General features: G+C 43.0%; 1 protein-coding gene across 1 annotated transcript in view; it reads right to left on the reverse strand.

Annotated features, from left to right (window-relative positions):
* Positions 1-5,741: 5,741 nt before the first annotated feature.
* The window catches only part of nup188 (nucleoporin 188), a 126,481-nt gene continuing 113,151 nt past the window's right edge, over positions 5,742-19,071 (reverse strand). Inside the window, exons 41-44 of the mRNA XM_028809068.2 lie at positions 18,723-18,854; positions 18,135-18,208; positions 12,120-12,249; positions 5,742-6,807 (exon numbers count right to left, since the gene is read on the reverse strand). Of these exons, the coding sequence (XP_028664901.1) occupies positions 6,628-6,807; positions 12,120-12,249; positions 18,135-18,208; positions 18,723-18,854 (516 nt within the window). The 3' untranslated portion in view covers positions 5,742-6,627. The remainder of the gene's footprint in view (positions 6,808-12,119; positions 12,250-18,134; positions 18,209-18,722; positions 18,855-19,071) is intronic.

Genomic DNA, 19,071 nt, shown 5'->3' on the forward strand with positions numbered 1-19,071 from the left:
TCCTGGTCTCCTGTCTGTCGTTCAACACCCTGTACGCCTCGGCAGGACCACCTTGGTTTGAGCCACTGGGAGAGGGGCATCATGGGACAGTGACCGGCCCAGGGTCCGCTCAGAGCGCCCCCTGCTGATGGTGACCGTGTGTTTGACCAGCTGCCCGTCCCGTGTTCTCTCGCGTTTTATTTTGTTGGATTGTTATGTCATTTTATCGTGCGGTAGCTGGCCTCCGGTCCGTGATAAATGAAGTGACATTGTGACAAAGTGGAGCTGCAGTGTGTAACAGTCACAGCGTGTCCCCAACACTCGCTCTCTTCACGCACCATCCTGAGGTGTTTGCTGGCACACTGATAATGGGCACAGAATCACAAGCGGGCAACGTGCGACTCGTCCTCGGGTAATGAGTTCAGATTCAATGCTCGCCGCCTGCACTGTGCAAATCATTGTTAGAAATGAGCGTAATATTGAAGTGCGGTCAGTTTGGGGTAAGGAACTCACTGACAGCCCAACGTGACAGAAGCATTTTGGTTTTAATCTTTTTATTTATTCCAGAAACGAATTGTCCGCCGACGCCTGCCATGCAGTTTGAACTCGACACACTCAGAAGTGAAGCAAGGCGCGACTCCCGAGTCGGGCGTCTTAAACACGATGACAACCCCACGCAGGTCATGCGGGCGCCGCAGCACTCGACCTGTTGAGCTCCTTCATTCCCACTCACTAATCGATTCTTATGATTCACTCGAAAGAGTCGTTCAAAAAGAGCAAATCGTTCGTGAGTCGCACTGCATTAATGTGCACAACACTTCCCATTCCAACAGCTGGCGCCCACAACTAACTCCATAAAGGAAATTGCTGCTAAAAAGAAAGAATGAAGGGAAATAAATGAAAGCCGACAGAGGAAGTGCGGGAGCCCACTGCCTGCCACACCTGGTGGTCTGACCACGGGGGTCTCGAGCAGCGTCTTCTGTTTATAGCCGTTAATTGAATTTGTTATTGCTGCATGTTAATTAGATCAACACCGCGCGGTAACTCCTTCATTTTCTGTCTTTTTTATATTTAAATGTTTCCTTTATTAACTGGATACTCAACTGCAGCAGTGCTATTTGCATTGAGCCATCTGTTGGAATGAAAAAAAATTACCCCCCCCCCACACACAATTGCATTTTTCACTCCAACAGATGGTGCATAACAAAGTTCAAGATGATTACAGCAAACTCCTCGGCAGCGGACTTTCTGTCTCGTCTCTGACCTCCGAGGCTGTTGTCGTCACCTTTGTACCCAACATGACGCGTGTCCTGCCATTAAATCATCTTCTGATAACGAGTACAGAGGTGGGTGGGTCACGAGAGACCGCAGTGGGCGTGTCTGCTTCACCGACAAACTTGTGTGTCACAAGGGTGAACTCAGTGGTGGGGTGTACAGCACAGGATGTCACATGGTCTGCACACTTCATTTGCATAATGGTGTCATAATTAAGCAGATTAAAGTTGAAAGTTAGGTTAACGGTCAGAGTAGCGCGATGACAGACAGAATGCGCTATTATATGGCGCCTTTCACGTCTATCGATTAGTGATGTAGGGCTTCTCATGTTTTTCTATGACATCTTCCTCTTATCGAGCGCCTTTTCTATGATTTTTGTATTATATAGCGCCTTTCACATCAGTATCGGCAGTGGGGTGGGAGGCTCAACAGGTTGTTGGCAGAAGCCCCCACTCACGAGGCCCTGGGTGGGTGGGTGGGGTTTGTGGTTAACACAAGAGCCCCCGCCTGTGGCATGCAGAGTGACATCAAAGGGGCGTGGCCTGCTGGGTCCTTGGCGTGTTTCCAGGTGGGCTCACGGTTTTCATTTGCTGACACACTGCTGTGAAAAAGTGTTTGCCCCCACTTAGTAACCTCAGCCACGACTGGCCTCAGGCCTTCTGCCAAAATGAGGTGTGAGAGAACGGCACTGCGGTCCATGGAGCAGGACAGTGTGAAAAAGTCATCGCGCCCAAGGCAGTAATAATCCCAACTCCACTTCACGGCAGAACGTCTTTAATTCTGACCCCTGTGTGACCGAGCTGTTCGTCTCAGGTCCTCGTCACTCAGTTGTCGACACTGTTACTTCAGTACTGGCAGGTCTTCCAACGCCTCCTCACACTCACAGACGAGACCCTGGGTTTGATTGTAGCTTTCATGTCCTTACTGTCCAATTGCAGACACACGAAGCCCCCCGTTTGACTCGGCCGCCATTACTGCACAAGCTGGAGTCCTGAATTCTGGTCTCTGGCTGATCTTCTTGAAGGACTTGTCCCTGTGCCCTTTGGGTCAGCGTGGCAGGCCAGGCTTTCCTCTGAAGATCGCTGATGGACGCAGCTGTCCTTAACTTGACAGATCTGGGCTCTCACTTTGTCACCTTTTTCAGTTTGTACCTGCTCGGTGACAACTCCACTCTGAAGGTGAGGGACAGAGTTTGTTCAGTCCATCGAGTTGAAGGAGCTGCTGGAGGAGGGCATCGCAAGGGTGTTGGATTAGCAGTGGAAATGGTGTGGTGTGTCCACTCAGGCTCTCTTTATCTAACATGACTTTTGAGGGCTGAAGCCATTAATGAATAAATGAGACGGAGGGGGGCAAATACTTTTACACAGCACCAAGTGGACGAGCTGCACACACACACACTCTGCAGCTGTGGTCCATGAGCTGGTCCTCCAGGGGTGAACTTTTACTACTAATAATAAAAAGCACTGAAGGACACCAAACAAACAGCACATTGTAAATAAAACTTAAAACATCAGGAAATATAAAAAGTGAAAACCAATCACCTCCTCAAGATAAAGCCACTTTGAACAGAAGGGCTTGAGGTTTACATTCCCATTCCGTATTTCTAAGGCCAGAGCTCGGCTCCCAGTGGTGGTCAGACGGGCGAGAGGGAGGAGGAGGAGGAGGAGGAAGATCTAAGGCCACAGGAGGGAATGCAACATGAAGAAGGTCGCAGGTTACGAGTGGCCTTGCGTGTTAACAGCAGAATTTTGAAATCAATTCAAAACGTAATCAGGAGCCACTGAAGCTGCTTTGAGACCGGAGTGATGTGGTAAATGGACGGGGGGCCGAGTGACGATGGGGGCAGCAGTGACAAGACTGGCAGTGGGGACAGGCGGGTGCCATGTCATATTAGGTAGGTGAAGTAAGCAGACCAGGTGACGTTATTAATGTGAGATTAGAAAGATCGAGGACGGTCAAGGGTGACACTCGGACTCCTCAAACAAACGAGTTCTCATCGGCTTGACTTTTAGTCGGCTGCAGGACGGCGAGAGCGGCGGTGGGAGGAGGAATCCAGCAGGAGGCGAAGCTGCGACTCTCAGCAGACTGACGACCTCCGGCCCGGCCGACTGCTCCCCTTCGATTGGGACTTTTCTCTTTGGCTTGAGCCACTTTTAGGACCGACTCGTTTGACGCCAACGGAGTTGAGGAGCTTCCAAGAAAATCACCAAGTGGTTCAAGCAGGAGGTGAGTGGCAGCGAGGGAGGAACACGTCAGGATTTCTGTGCGGCCGAGTGGACGGAGGCCATGTTCAGGACGATGCTTTTCTTCACTTGTGTATAAAGTTTCTTCTCACGTTTCATCATTTTTATCTCATTAAAAATCCTCTTTTCTAGTTTTCGTGGCTGCCCGAGGATCACTGGGAGTGCCAGGAGCTGATTAAACAGCGGAGAGCCAAACCACTGGTGTAAAACCAAAGGTCTACTGCAGATCAAGCGCAGTCCTGTCATGAAGTGCGTCCTCATTGTTCTCACGTTTTTGTATCGTCTATCACATTTCCTTTGGTTTACGTCACTGATTTACGATTTTGAGCGAAGGACAATTAATGTTTAGCTCCAGCTCTCAATTCACTTAGTGTTATCACATTCACTTTTCTGCCTTTTCGTTTCATAGCGGTGGAGTGCAGCCTGTGCGGTCATACCTGACATGGGAGGTCGGGTTGAATTTTTATGCCATCACGATCCAAGTTTACGGATGCAATCCTAAAGAAAACTTCTTAAACGATTCTCACTTTGATCTTCTCGTTCAACAGGCCCGCTTCTTTGACTTTCCACTTTTGCTCTTTGCTTCGGTGTTCATCTCCGTCTCTTCTCCTCGTCAGCTTTTTCTGTTGCTAGTGTTTCCGAGGGCGTGAACTCCACACATAGAATGGTGCGGTCGAAAGGCCATCCTGCTTATGATAATAATCCAATAATCCAAGCACATCAATCACAACACAAACGAGATGTTTCTGCTTTAGCCTTTGTTAAAGAATATTCAGCATACAAACCCACAGTCAGGGTCTTGCAGGAGACCCAACAAAAATCTCGACAAGATCCCAATCCAAGTTGGACTCTGTGGATCTGCTGCTAACGTCCTGAGACCACACAACACCTTTGGAGGTCCTGTAGAGCAGCGACGGCACATATGCAGCTGCTCAGAATGTTTATGTGCTTTGGACTTCCTGGTGAGTGCTCATTGGCTGTCAGCCCTCACCTACACAGGGCCCGCCCCTAACAATCAGTCACTGGGGACGTCAGGTACACAACTGTAAGTCCTAAGAGTGCTAAGAATACGTAAACAGAGTGTGAAACAGAAAATCACCAGAGAAGCCGAGCAGGATTGCAGCAGCGCTACATAAAATGGACTGCAATTCCCAGCAGCCTCGGCATCATTGCGTCACTGCACAGCTGTTGCCACCGGCGCGGAGAGAAAGACAACGAGGCACTGAATTTAAATGCGAGCTGTACGAAGCAGAGGAGAGCCGTCATCATCCTGCGTGGCATTACAATTATGTTCTCCCCGAGGATTTGAGATTTCGCTGGACTTGTTTTCTGGTCCCATGTCAGATGGTTCACGTGGTCGCGTCTGGAATGGAAATCGTCTTCATGGCATGCGCTTAACTGCCACACTTCACCACAAAGCAAACTCGACTTTTCATTTGTTTCATTCATCACCGTCATCTGCATCTGTGAAGCTGGACTGCGGCGCGAGGGTCTGCCATTCATCATTTAGAGCCTTCACGTGTTTGTCGACTTTTCTTTTGTATCTTTGTTTCGGTAATCATCACCATTGGTGTTTTTCAGGTGGGTTTCTGTGTGCGCGTCATTTCTTTACTTGTTTTTCTGTCCACGGTTTATTCCATACACGCACACTCGTGTGTTACAATTGAACTGCAGTGTCACGTGTCCCTGTGTGTGCGCGCCACGTCAAGGCTGCGTGTGTTCCTGGGGTCTTCTAAATGAACCAAATCACCTTTGTTATACCACGAGAATCTGAGCTCCTCACGACCACTACAGTGTGTCAGGGCCTGAAGTTGAACGTTACGCCATGCGGACATTTTGTTTACTTTGATGAGGACTTTGAGGACCAAAAGTGACAGTTAAAATGTAAACGTACGTCATTGAGAGACGACAGCCATTACAAGACGAGTCAGTCAGCGAACCACATATGTGTGTGTCACTAGCAGGTGGCGTAGGGGTCACTGAACGTCTTACTGGTGACATTCCCTGAATACTCTCGTGTTCAATGCTGACAGGACGAGGACATCACTGGGAGGACCGCCAAGATTGTTGATCTCGCTCAGCCGAATGCCAACACCTACGACTCCCAATAACGGCAGCTTGACGTTACCGTGGCCAGATGTGAATCTACACACAAGGTAGCAGGTCACACTGGGGACTTCAAAGACGCTCCAAGAAAGCCAATGAGCAGACTCGCCGCAACACGACAAAGCACATTTGACATCATTTGCTATAAAAGACTTTTAATGATATAAATATGAAAGTAGGATAACAAAAATGCTATATACATATGTTGGTCAGGTTTGTGCTTGTGTAAGCCACTCTTTTATAATATGCAAATCAAACAGACATTTCATTCATGAGCGCGGGGACATACCCACAATGCATTTCTAACACACACACACGTGCACGCGCACAAGAAAAAGCACATAAAATCCCAAAGACGCTAAAACTCATTCGGTCCCATTGAAGGGCTCCTTGTCGCAGCACTTGTGCTCTTTTCAAGTAAAACAGATACTAAAAGCGTGGTGAGGAGGGGCAGCACCCTGTACTTGGTGGTCCGGTGCCTTTGTGATAGGCAGCAGACTGACAAGCACATCAAAACGACCTTACTGGCGTCGTCATCCCCAACTGCAATGCAAGTTTCCTTCAAATCATGACATGCCACATTGTGACCTCATGTCATTAAACTACTGCAGTCCATCTCCTTCACTTTCCACGCAGTGCTCCTTGGGGGTTTTAGCCATCAGGAATGACGGATTAGGAGTAGTGCTGGCGTTTCAAACCATCCTCAGCACCTTCTTAAAGTATAAATTAACTGGCCAGTGTGAGGGAAAGTTGAAAAGGACTTGAGAAGAACAAAGAACTTAAAACTCAGACAGACAAGACATTGGGGTCCCGCGTTTGACATGTCACACAGGTCACCTCACACCTACACGTCCTCTCTTGTTGTTACTGTACAGCAAATAATAAAAAAAAAATAAAATGGTCACCTTCCTCAGTTTTGTTTGTATAAACAGGTGTCACATACGGAGCACTGGCTTTGTCATTTCTTTTATTTACAATTAGTTGCTTAATTTCCTATAAAATAAAAAAGGAACTGACCTATGAATTATCTCTGGACATGCCTAATGAAAGCCTGTACCAACTGAATGAGGGGCTCCTGGCTTTCCAGGCTCATTTTGGAGCCCACAGATGAAGGCTTGCTGTGAGGGGATGGCAGTGTCACCCCAGCGGGCGATGATGGCGAACCCCGGCGGAAGTAGCGTGACAGGCTAGACAGGAGTGTGCTCTGTGGGGAGAAAAGCAAAACGAGACAACGTCAGGACCTCTGTGCTCAAACCTGCACTTCATCGCCTTAATGCAATCCAAGAAAACCGGCCGCATCTACAAGGAACATCAAAAATGTAAGAAGTACTAATAAAATGATTAAGACAGCATACTGAGGCCAAGTGGAAACATCAAGAGAAAGCAGCTCTAGAGCAGCAGCCCCCAAACACAGAGGTCACGTATTTGAGACAACAGGATCCCCAGACCACTGAGACTTCTCCCCATTACTGCAAAATCAATTCTCGTCATTTATGTTCAACACTGTGGTCAATTTTTTAGTAGAATAAGTGCAATTTCACATTTCAGTATTCTAGTTAGATGAAAAATATGGCAACATATCAAATAATGATCACATATCGACAATATTAAATTACGCTGCATCGAGAGTATCGTGTTCTGCCGTTTTTATTTTTGGGTTCTGATAACACAGTAAGCTGACCAAGCAGTAACACCGAAGACACACATAGAGGCAGAGTGAGAAGGAAGAGAAGAATGATGGTTTGATTGCTAAAACACATTGATATGGAGATGGACTGACGGTCTGACCTCACCTCAAACACTAAACTTTTGGAGATCAGTCTGCTCTACGCCTGCTAGCCTCACTGGCCCACTCCCTGCATAAACTAAGCGAATGGATTCTTCTCTTGAGGAGTGCAGTCCTGTAAATGGAAAGAAAACATGGGGACCTCATACACAGTCAAAGACGTGGCCCATACCTACTGTATATACGTGTAACATGGTACAGATGGCTGCTCCAGACTTGCCAGGTCTTACATTTTATGCTGAGAAATCTCTCCCTAAAGTATAAAGACAGGCTCCGAAATCACACTTTGTAACTACAGGTCACCTGCAGTCCTCTACATAACCGTACGTTTAATGGAGTCGGCTTCTCTTCAGATAAGACTCCCTCTACGATCAAGAGGCCTTATATGAAGCACAGGAACAATCTGATCAGAGCAGTGGCGGCTGCGGTGTTGTGGTCACGGCCTGCACACCTCCGACAAACGGGAGTGAAACACACTGGGAAGGAGCGTGTGTGTCGATGAGGGAAACGTCATTAACTTCTAATGACCAAATGTTTGGACTATTTTGGAAAATAGGGGTCCTGTAAAACATTTCAGAATAGGAAGGATAACACGTATTCTACTTATTTATTACACACAGGTAATAATGCGGACGATACCACTGACCATACAGAGCTGCTACACACCAAATGTGTGTTGTGTGTAACTGGGCTGCTTCAGAACTATCAGTCTACTACATTTATTAAAGTAAAAGAGTTTGCAGTGTTTGAACATCAGGTTATATTACATAAAGGCTCCTTACAAGCCGTTTCAAAGAAAAACAATTATCGAGATAGATATTGCATATTGGCAAGATGTTTAAAAATATCGAGACATTATTTTGTTTGCCATCATCACTCAGCGCCAACAGAAAGACTGAAGTGACGGCACGTGTCACCAGTACAGGTGCATCTCAGTAAATTAGAGTATCATTGAAAACTTATTTCAGTAATTCAATTCAAAAAGTGAAAACTCCTATATTATATTGATTCATTACACACAGAGTGATGTATTTCAAGCGTTTATTCTTTTCATTTTGCCGATTATGGCTTACAACTAATGAAAACCCAAAATTCAGCATCACAGAAAATTAGAATATTGTGACAAAGTTCCATATTGTCGAGTGACGGAGTGACACTCCACTCAGCTAATGAACCCAAAACACCTGCAAAGGTGACCTGAGCCTTGACATGGTCTCTCAGTCTGCTTCAGTAGGCCACACCATCATTGACAGTTGACAGCCACAAAAGGTCACTGCTAAAGAAGCTGGCTGTTCAGAGTGCTGTGTCCAAGCAGATTAATGGAAAGTTGAGTAGAAGGAAAAAATGTGACAGCAGAAAAAGGTGCCCAAGCAACAGGGAGAAGCGCAGCCTTGAGAGGATTGTGAAGAATTTGGAGGAGATACCCAAGGAGTGGACTGCAGCTGGCGTCAGCACTTCAAGAGCCACCACACACAGATGTGTGTATCAGGGATGTGGGCTACAACTGTCACAGTATTCCTTGTGTCGAGCCACTCCTGAACCAGAGACAACGTCAGCAGCGTCTCACCTGGGCTAAGGAGAAAACAGACTGGACTGTTAACAGCTCAGTGGTCCAAAGTCCTCTTTCCAGATGAAAGTCAAGTTTGTATTTCATTTGGAAATCAAGGAGTCTGGAGGACGAGTGGAGAGGCACAGAGTCCAAGTTGCTTGAGATCCACAGTCAGTGATGATTTGCGGAGCCATGTCATCTGCTGGGGTTAGTCCACTGTGTTTTATCAAGTCCAAAGTCAGTGCAACCAGCCGTCTAACAAGACATTTTAGAGCACTTCATGCCTCCCTCTGCTGCCAAGCTTTATGGAGATGCTGATTTCATTTTCCAGCAGGACTTGGCACCTGCCCACACTGCCAAAAGTACCAGTACCTGGTTTAATGACCATGGTGTGTATCACTGTGCTTGATTGGCCAACAAACTCACTTGACCATAGAACATTCTCCCCATAGAGAATCTATCAAGAGGAAGATGAGAGACACCAGACCTGACAGTGCAGACGAGATGAAGGCCGCTATCAAAGCATCCTGGGCTTCCATAACAGCAGTGCCACAGGCTGATCACCTCCATGCCAGTAATTCATGCGAAAGGAGCCCCGACCAGGTATTGAGTGCGCACCTGGACAGACTTTTCAGTAGCCCAACATTTCTGTATTAAAAATCTTTTTTTTTTATTGGTCTTATGTAATGTTCTAATTTTCTATGATTCTGGATTTTGAGTTTTCATTACCTGTAGGCCATAATCAGCAAAATGAAAAGAAATAAACGCTTGACATTCATCACTCTGTGTGTAATGAATCTGAATAATATACGAGTCTCACTTTTTGAATTGAATTACTGAAATAAATTAACTTTTCAATGATACTCTAATTTATTGAGATGCACCTGTATTGGCAAAATGTTTAAAAATATCGAGACATTATTTTGTTTGCCATTACCACTCAGCCCCATCAGAAAGCAATCCTTCCATCAAAACAACAAACAGAAAGAGGAAAAGAGAGGGATGGCAGTTGAAGGCAGAATAAAACTTTCTACAAGGGCTTCTGTCGGAGTCACGGTCATCAGATTAGCCCACAAAATCCTCAAGCGCAAAAAAAAGAAACAATCTGTGTACTTTACTGACGTAGGTGTGCTGAATTCATGACTGAAGTTGGATTTGCTCTTTCACTAAATCTGATATTATGCAGAAACAGTTTGTTGTAGACACCATTTAAAAAAAATTAAAAAGGTTAAGTCTGTTTTATGGCACAAGTTTTTTTTTATGGTCAGATTTTTTTTCCCTTTTCCTTAGTGTTGGACGCAACCCAAAATCAAATATCTGCTACGCCGTGTTTACTCTCAGTATGTATTTTTCTACTCTCTATTTCTATAAAATAGGCTAAATATAAATCTCTTAAGGTTAGGAGAATACATTTTAATTGTGCAGAAGAGAGAAAAAGTTGTTGTTTAAATAGTTTTTACACACAAATGCAAGGTCGGGCTGATCCTTCCATCCACTGAATGGACCAGGTGACATGTAAGCCAATGGTCAAAGAATACACACCCTACATCTACTGAGAGAAAAAAAATTGTGCCACAGTTTTCTTGGGAAAAAAAATGATGGAAAACTATGAGGAACTGGTCTGTCTAGTACTTGGATGCTTCGTTTCTTTAAAATGTCCGTGTCCTACACTCTAATTTGGATCAAGTCTCCATGTCAAAACTTGAGAAAAATGGGTGGGGACTCTGAGGAGCAAGGAGAGGGACACTGGACCAGGACACTGCACAAATGGAGAGACATTATAGTAGGAAGGAGAGAGGAATTAAAAGAGGAAAACAGACTACCAAGTGACTACTTTTTGTAAGTAATAATTACATTTAAAACAATTAAATGTCTAAACAATTCATTTTAAAAATACGGTATACTTTTTTTTCCTCTAAAAGTGCCCCCCAAAACTGTCAAAAACTGAATGTGATAGAGCAATTTTGTTCCCATATTTGGATCAAGCACCCTCATATCTATAAAGAATCTTCTTCATTCGGCTGCTCCTGTTAGGGGTCGCCACAGCAGATCATCTTCTTCCATATCTTTCTGTCCTACTCATCTTGTTCTGTCACACCCATCACCTGCATGTCCTCTCTCACCACATCCATAAACCTCCTCTTAAGCCTTCCTCTTCTCCTCTTCCCTGTCAGCTCTATCCTTAGCACCCTTCTCCCAGTATACTCATCATCTCTCCTCTGCACAGGTCCAAACCAATGCAATCTCACCTCTCTGACTCTGAGCTGACCCTCTAATGTCCTCATTTCTAATCCTGTCTATCCTTGTCACACCCAATGCAAATCTTAGCCTCTTTAACTCTGCCACCTCCAGCTCTGTCTCCTGTGCCACTGTCTCCAGCCCATATAACATAGCTGGTCTCACTACTGTCCTGTAGATCTTCCCTTTCACTCTGGCTGATGCCCGTATGTCACCAATCACTCCTGACACTCTTCTCCACCCTGCCTGCACTCTCTTATTCACCTCTCTTCCACTCTTTTCTCATATCTATAAAGAATACTTAATATTTTTGATGGGAATTTAAAAAAAATGAACAATTACGTTCAGTAATCTAAAGATTTTGCTCTTCAGTTTTTACAATGTTCAGCGCTGCTCTTGAACTGGAAGCCATTCCACCTTGAGGTACTAAAGAGTGATCTCTCCAGCTTCCAAGCTGCAATGGCACACTTCCCTGTGTATTTAACCTCAAGCTGGCTTTACTCCATCTCAACCCACTCATTCATGCAGAAGGGACTGTTGGAGTAATTTAAATGCCAGGTCATTGCTTGTACTTTCCATTAACTTCTCACCTTTATTTTTGCAATACTCATTTGCTTGTCAATTTGGCAGTTGCACATATCACTAGTGCTTGAATTCACTGCAGTAAAACTTTAGCGAAGAGTGACATTATCTGCAACTGTTTTGTTACTTTTTGGAAAATCCCAAAACTAAATACACATGTACATTAATAAAGTGTTAAAATGCTCAATTTACTTTAAAGCCTGTCTGGATAAATGGCTGACAGGCACCACAGCCACTGCCCAGGAATGATGGTAGTCTCATGTAAAATGTTCCCCAACACAATGACCAGTGGTAGGTAGTCAGTAAGTACTTGTGAGAAACAAAAAGGTTAAGAGCAATAAAATAAATAGACAATACATACCAGCTCTGAGCTTAATTCTTGTTTCATTCGTTGTTTGTCTCGGATATGAAAGCTGGGATCTTTAAGATAGCGGAGTGCCTGGGAGATCAACACGTAGAAGCAGTTTTCCATGGTAAACATCAGAAGAGATCTAATAAAATAATAAAAAAAATAATGATCACCTTCACCTACCACAAAACTGAGCCAAATGTCTATGTGGGCTGAAATTAGTTAAATGAACTCAGGGTATGGTCAGGTAGCATTAACTTGGGATTCCTAAACATGGATGGGATTTACTCCTGCAATTCTCCATTGATATGAGCACAGGGGGCTGTAGGTCTTGTGCATCTAAACTTTGGAAAGGCCTCTTCTGTTTGCTTCATAATTACCTTGAAAAAGATAACAGCACAACATCTAATAAAATTCAATGTATCAGAAGCATACTCTGTAAAATAGTGTTCAAGTCAGATAGGAAGCTCAATACTGACATATAGTGCTGTGAAAAAGTATATGCCTCCTTCCTGATTTCTTTTTTTTTTTGCAGGTTTGTCACATTTAAATGTTTCAAATCATCAAACAAATTTAAATATTAGAGAAAGATAATCCAAGAAAACACAAAATGTGGTTTTTAAGTGATGATTTTATTTATTAAGGAAAAAAAAAACTATCCAAACCTACATGGCCCCCTAAACCTAATAACAGGTTGTGCCTTCCTTAGTAGTAACAACTGCAATCAAGCGTTTTCGATAACTGGCAATGAGTCTTTCACATCGCTGTGGTGGAATTTTGGCCAACCCTCCTTTGCAGAATTGTTTCAATTCAGCCACATTGGTGGGTTTCTGAGCATGAACCGCTTTTTTAAGGTCATGCCACAGCATCTCAATAAGATTCAAGTCCAGGCTTTGACCAGGCCACTCCAAAACTTTCAATTTGTTTTTATTAAGCCATTCAGAGGTGGACTAGCTGGTGTATTTTGGATCATTGTCCTGCTGCAGATCCCAAGTGCGCTTCAGCTTGAGGTCACAAACTGATAGCCGGACATTCTCCTTCAGGTTTTTTTAGTAGACCGCAGAATTCCAGGTTCCATCAATCATAGCAAGTCGTCCAGGTCCTGAAGCAGCAAAGCAGCCCCAGACCATCACATTACCACCACCACCATGTTTGACCGTTGGTATGATGTTCATTTTCTGAAATGCTGTGTTACTTTTACACCAGATGTAACGGGACGTGCACCTTGAAAAAAGTTCCAACTTTTGTTTCATCAGTCCACAGAATATTTTCCCAAAAGTCTTGGGGATCATCAAGATGTTTTTTGGCATGAGACAAGCCTTTATGTTCTTTTTGGTCAGCAGTGGTTTTCGCCTTGGAACTCTGTCATGCATGCCATTTTTGCCCAGTCTCTTTCGTATGGTTAAGTCATGAACTCTGACCTTAACTGAGGCCTGCAGTTCTTTAGATGTTGTTCTGGGTTCTTTTGTGACCTCTTGGATGAGTTGTCACTGCACTACTGGGAAGGTTCACTACTGTTTCATGTTTTCTCCATTTGTGGATACTGGCTCTTGACGTGGTTCGCTGGAGTCCCAAAGCGTTAGAAATGGCTTTGTAACCTTTTCCAGACTGATAGATGTCCATTACTTTGTTTCTCATCTTTTCCTGAATTTTTTTAGATCGCAGCATGATGTCTTCCTTTTTGGGATCTTTTGGCCTACTTCAGTTTGTCTGACCAGCTCTATTTAAGTGATCTCTTGATTCAACAGGTCTGGCAGTAATCAGGCCTGGGTGTGTGGCTGGTAAAATTGAACTCAGCTTTCCAAAAAAATGTGATTAATCACAGTTACTTCATGATTTAACAAGGGGGGCAATTACTTTTTCACAAAGGCTTGGATAGTTTTTTTCCTTAATAAATAAAATCACTTAAAAACTGCATTTTTGTGTTTACTTGGGATATCTTTGCTTAATATTTAAATTTGTTTTGATGATTTAAAACCCTTAAATGTGACAAACATGCAAAAAAATAAGAAATCAGGATGGGGGGCAAATCCTTTTTCACAGCACTATGTGTATAAAATGTACATTACTGGACAAAGAAGCCATCCTTGTGAGGCAACAGTTAACTATTTGGATGACAAAGGACAGTTATTTCCTAGCTGCAATTTACCTCTTTATTACAAACAATCTGCTCAAAAACATTCATTGGAGATGGAGCTACAGCAACCAGATGCAGTTCAGCTTCACATGTTCAACTTTCTTCTCTTTATCTGGATTTTTAATATGTTTTTAATTTAGAAGTTACCTAGACTTGATTGTCTTGTTAAATATCAAGCTTTTTAGGAATAAACAAGCCTTCCTAGAAACACATATTCTGAAAACAAACGTCAGTGAATATCTTAAGTTCAGCAGAGCAGCTTCTTAGTTCTACCTTTACTTTAAACAATTAATATACCGTGTTTAGAAGGGCCAAGACTTCTTACTTTCTACAGATCTTGAGACACGTTCCTTCTAAAGCCCTTGAGAGATAAATACAATCAACGCTAGCACAGCACCAGTCAAGACGAGCATCATTATAAAAATGGTGGTGCAGAGGCCTGGAAAAGCAGAGTATAAAGCCCTTCACAATGAACTTGACTTCTGCTTGTGTCCTGTACCAGTCACCTGCTACTTTCCTGTTAAATGAGTTGCAATATGAGGCAGATTGACAGATACACACACTTTTCATCACCCCTACTTGATCTGACTTTCATCCAGCCTCATTAAACTTTTGAAGATCTTTAAATAAATAGCTAAACTGTTTACTGTTAGCCAAGTTTCCAATAATGCAATCTGAAAGACACACACAGTGTACAGGCTGAGGGTTCAGCTGGCCCATACCTAATACTTTGTACATTTCCAAACGGAGTGAATTTTTGGAAGTACGCTACTCTTTTTAATATAAACCATCTAGACAAGCTTGAATATCTCTCTCTTTTATATAAAGAAAATCTTGGGACGTGATGAGACATTTTCAGAGAGATAATTTCACGTCCTGTGAGACGAGACTTTGTGCCAAGAGATGATTTGAAAACCTAACAGGTCCAAGCAGGGTCGGAAATAAAAGACAGAGTAGAAGACAAAGTAGAATGTTGTAAAGAGGTTCAAAAACGCTGGTGCGATACACATGCAGAGCAGGTTAGAAATTCTGAAAGTACTAAAATTTGAAAGTCTCAAAAAGTAAAGATCACATTAGCGCTAACAAACAGAAATTATTACACGGTGAAATAACATAACAGCGAAAAGTGATCAAATATATGGACAGAGGTGATATGACAGAGCTACTACAAGTTTAATTTCAATGAAACCACAATTTGGTCAGGTTTATATTTATGATCACGGAGAAGCGAAAGAGTTAAACGATCAGTCGTATTAGAAACTCTACAGCCAATAATGGATACAAATCCATACATCCAAAAGTATCGCACTTTACAGGAAATTTACCTGAAAAACACGGTTAAAGAAGGTTTCTTGGATTCCTATATGAATCCGAAAGATCACGCTTGCATAGATAATAAACAAACATGTGACGAATTGTCAGCGATAATAGTTTCGAAAGACAGAGTTGATATTCGTGTTTATCCAAAAGCACAGCACGATGCATCGCAAGCGGCAGATCTGGGAAATGACGAGCGCGTAGGGCCAACACGGGGGTTTGCGGGCAAAGCGAGCAGGTGGCAGAGCCCCCTAGTAATGAATAAGCTGGTTACATTTGCACATGATATCAAACTAGGAGGAATGACAGTATCAGCTAAAATGTTACAGAGTGACTTGAACAGCATGCATGCTTGGGAAGATTTGTGGCAGATGAAATTTAATGGAAATAAATGTAAAGAATTAATGATAGAAGTAGAAATGTGAAATTTGAATACATGATGGAAGATCTGAAAATTGAAAGCACCCTTATGAAAAGAATGTAGGAGCAGATTCATCAGCACATCAAGACAGTTAGGACGTTAGGTTATATACAAGTGCAGGACAAGGGAGGTTATGCTTAGGTTGAATAACACACTACAGAGGCCTCGCTTGCAGTACAGTGATCCCTCGCTATATCATGCTTCGACTTTCGCGGCTTCACTCTATCGCGATTTTTTCTCATACACGCTTACGTCACTACGCGTGCGCTTTCTGAGAACTTTTACCTAAGCCCCACGATGGCTCCTAAACGTGCTGCTTTTTCTAAGCCTTCTGACAATAAAACTAAGCACCGGAGGAAGATGCTTACTATCCAGGAGAAGGTGAAACTCTTGGATATGATCAAAGATGGCAATACCCTACAAAAGCCTCCTCACGCATATGAAAAGACAGCGCCAGCAACTGCCTATCAAGATGTTCTTCAGCCACGCACCCAGACACCCACTGCCTACTCCTAGTACTCCTTCAGCGGAAGAAGACGACGACGCACCTGCTGAAGATACTGCACCACCTGAAGACTCTCCTACTGAGCTCGTGCCTTCATAGGTTAGTGGTTGTGTGTAAGAACTGTGTGTGTGTGTAATTAAATGTACAGTACAATAATCTACTATATAAAAGTGGTCGGGATTGTCCTTCCGTCCCGTGAGTGCAAAGCGTAGCAGTATTCCGCTTATCACAGACTTACTACTTGCAGCTTGCGGTAAGAAGCGACGCGATGTGAGCAGAGTTCTGGTGCTCCCATCGTTCCCTTGCTTTTGTGCGCGATGTGCTGGAAAAATAGACAAAATTATGTCTCTGGAAATAATTAATGTTGATGGAGTACAAATGCCTCACCGCGTAGTAAATATCAGGGGAGATGGTGCTTGCTTATTCTCATCTATAGCTTATTTAGTGCATGAAACTCCGTCTTTAGCGGTACAGATTTGGGCTGACATTGTACAACTTTGGACAGGCACTTGAGGGGATAAAAAACTTCGGGAGATATTATGAATGGGCACTTTGATATTCTCATTCCCTACACTTACATGCCTGATGTACACATGGAGTGCACACAAATTGAGGATAAAAGTCGATGAGCCTAGTAATAATATGATATTTGTAACATCTAATATGTCTTATTTGCTCTTATTTTGTCTAATATATTGGGTAATACGAGTGTAATGGTGACTAAAGGGTGTTATTTCATGTCTAGAGGGCTCTAATAATGTTAAAAAACGTATTTAGAAGGTCGTAAACAGGTTTTCTATACTCTAACTGCGAAAATATTCGATTTATAAATAAAGAATCCTACTTCGCGAAAATTCATTTATCACGGGAGGGTTCACTGTACTGTGTACCATTTTGGTCTCCAATTACAAAAAAAAAAAAAAAAAAAGACATAGCAGCACTTGAGACACTCCAGAGGAAAGCAACTAGGCTGATTCCAGGACTGAGAGCTATGAGGAGAGATTGGAGGAGTCGCACTCTTTTAGTTTAAGCAAACAGAGATTAAGAAGGGACATGATCGAAGTGTTTAAAAACATGAAAGACATTAACACAGTGGATCCCAGCTGTCACTTTACAATGATTTCTTTAACAACAAAATGGGGACACTGTTGGAAACTTATTAAAAGGTAAATCTCACACAGTTCTGCTTCATGCGAAGAACCAGACACATCAAAGTGATCAAGGGGATGTTGGACTTTAGGGTCCTTCAAATCTTGTCTTAATGTTATTTTGGACAATCTAAGTGAATAGGATAGATACGTTTGAGAATTCCCTGTTCTTACCACAATTGTTTAAGTGAATATTGACTGTCTAAATGTTGTTTTTTTTCTTGAACTGATTCCATAATCCACAGTTTTTACCACATTGCCTTCCTCTTATTACCTTGTCTTTAAAAAATTCTAATGGTATTGCCAAATTATCTCGAAACAGCACAATATTACACCAGAATGTAACAATCTCCTGAACCGTGTAATGTGTATAAAAGCGCTCATATATAAATATAAATGATTATATATGCTTCTCCAGTTGGTTTTTATATGTCAGACAGGCACCCTTTGTACCTCAGTGATAAAGTCGTGACCCATCAACTTCCTAATCCAAACTTACCTCAGTGACTGGGTTTCCTCAGCAGATGCCAAAGCCTCAACGCTCAGCGATGCAGGTTCCTTCTTTCGGTCAGCCTGTTTGTAATGTTTAATAATAAAGACTTGTAAATGCAAACTGCAGTAAAGCCAATTAAGTAAAAGAGATCTGCACATTGGTCTTAAATGCTAGTAGTCCGCAACATAACCCTTACACCAAATTCTGTTGCACATAATTCAGAGCATAGGCCGGCCAATAGCTTGCATTTACGACCTTTTGTTCACAGGAGTAATATAAAGAACTTCTGAAGCTCAGTTTGTCTGTCTCATCAGTTAACATGACCTTTCCTCCGCATTTTTCTGTTTCTACAAAATGAGCCAAGTCAGCATTTTGCAATTTCAGATGTCTTTGCTGAATTTCCCCTTATTGCAGCTTTGATATTTCAGCACAACACAGTACATAGAGAAAAATAATAGGCAAGAACATCACACATTTCAGCTTGTCAGCCAGACTGCCTGCCAAACTAGGCAAGTCAGCTAAAAGTAGAGATGTGACATGTAGCATACATTGATCAAATCAGAATAAGACTAAGACAGAACTGAGCAGTCTGACCTCTCCCAACATGTTCAGCGCCACACTCATTGTGGCCAGTAGAGTCCCAAAGGATGGAGCAACATCAGAGTCAAAGGCTGGCATTGTGAAGCTCAGGACAAAGAGGATATTGAACTCTGCCAGGTCAAGAGACTGTGAAGAGTAAGCAAAAAAGGAGTATAAGAGCAACAAGTCAAAGTTTAGAGTCAAATCATAAATGAGTATTTATTTCAACACAAATGCTCAGACGTACACACAAGCCCCCCAGGCTGCTCAGTGTATTACCACTCGTCTCAAACTGAATGCTACGTATCTTAATGCCAGAAAGTGTTTATACAGGTTTTCAGCCCAATTTATTTTGCTTTTGCAT

Source organism: Erpetoichthys calabaricus, chromosome 9 (genome assembly GCF_900747795.2).
Source record: "Erpetoichthys calabaricus chromosome 9, fErpCal1.3, whole genome shotgun sequence".
Classification (NCBI taxonomy): domain Eukaryota; kingdom Metazoa; phylum Chordata; class Cladistia; order Polypteriformes; family Polypteridae; genus Erpetoichthys; species Erpetoichthys calabaricus.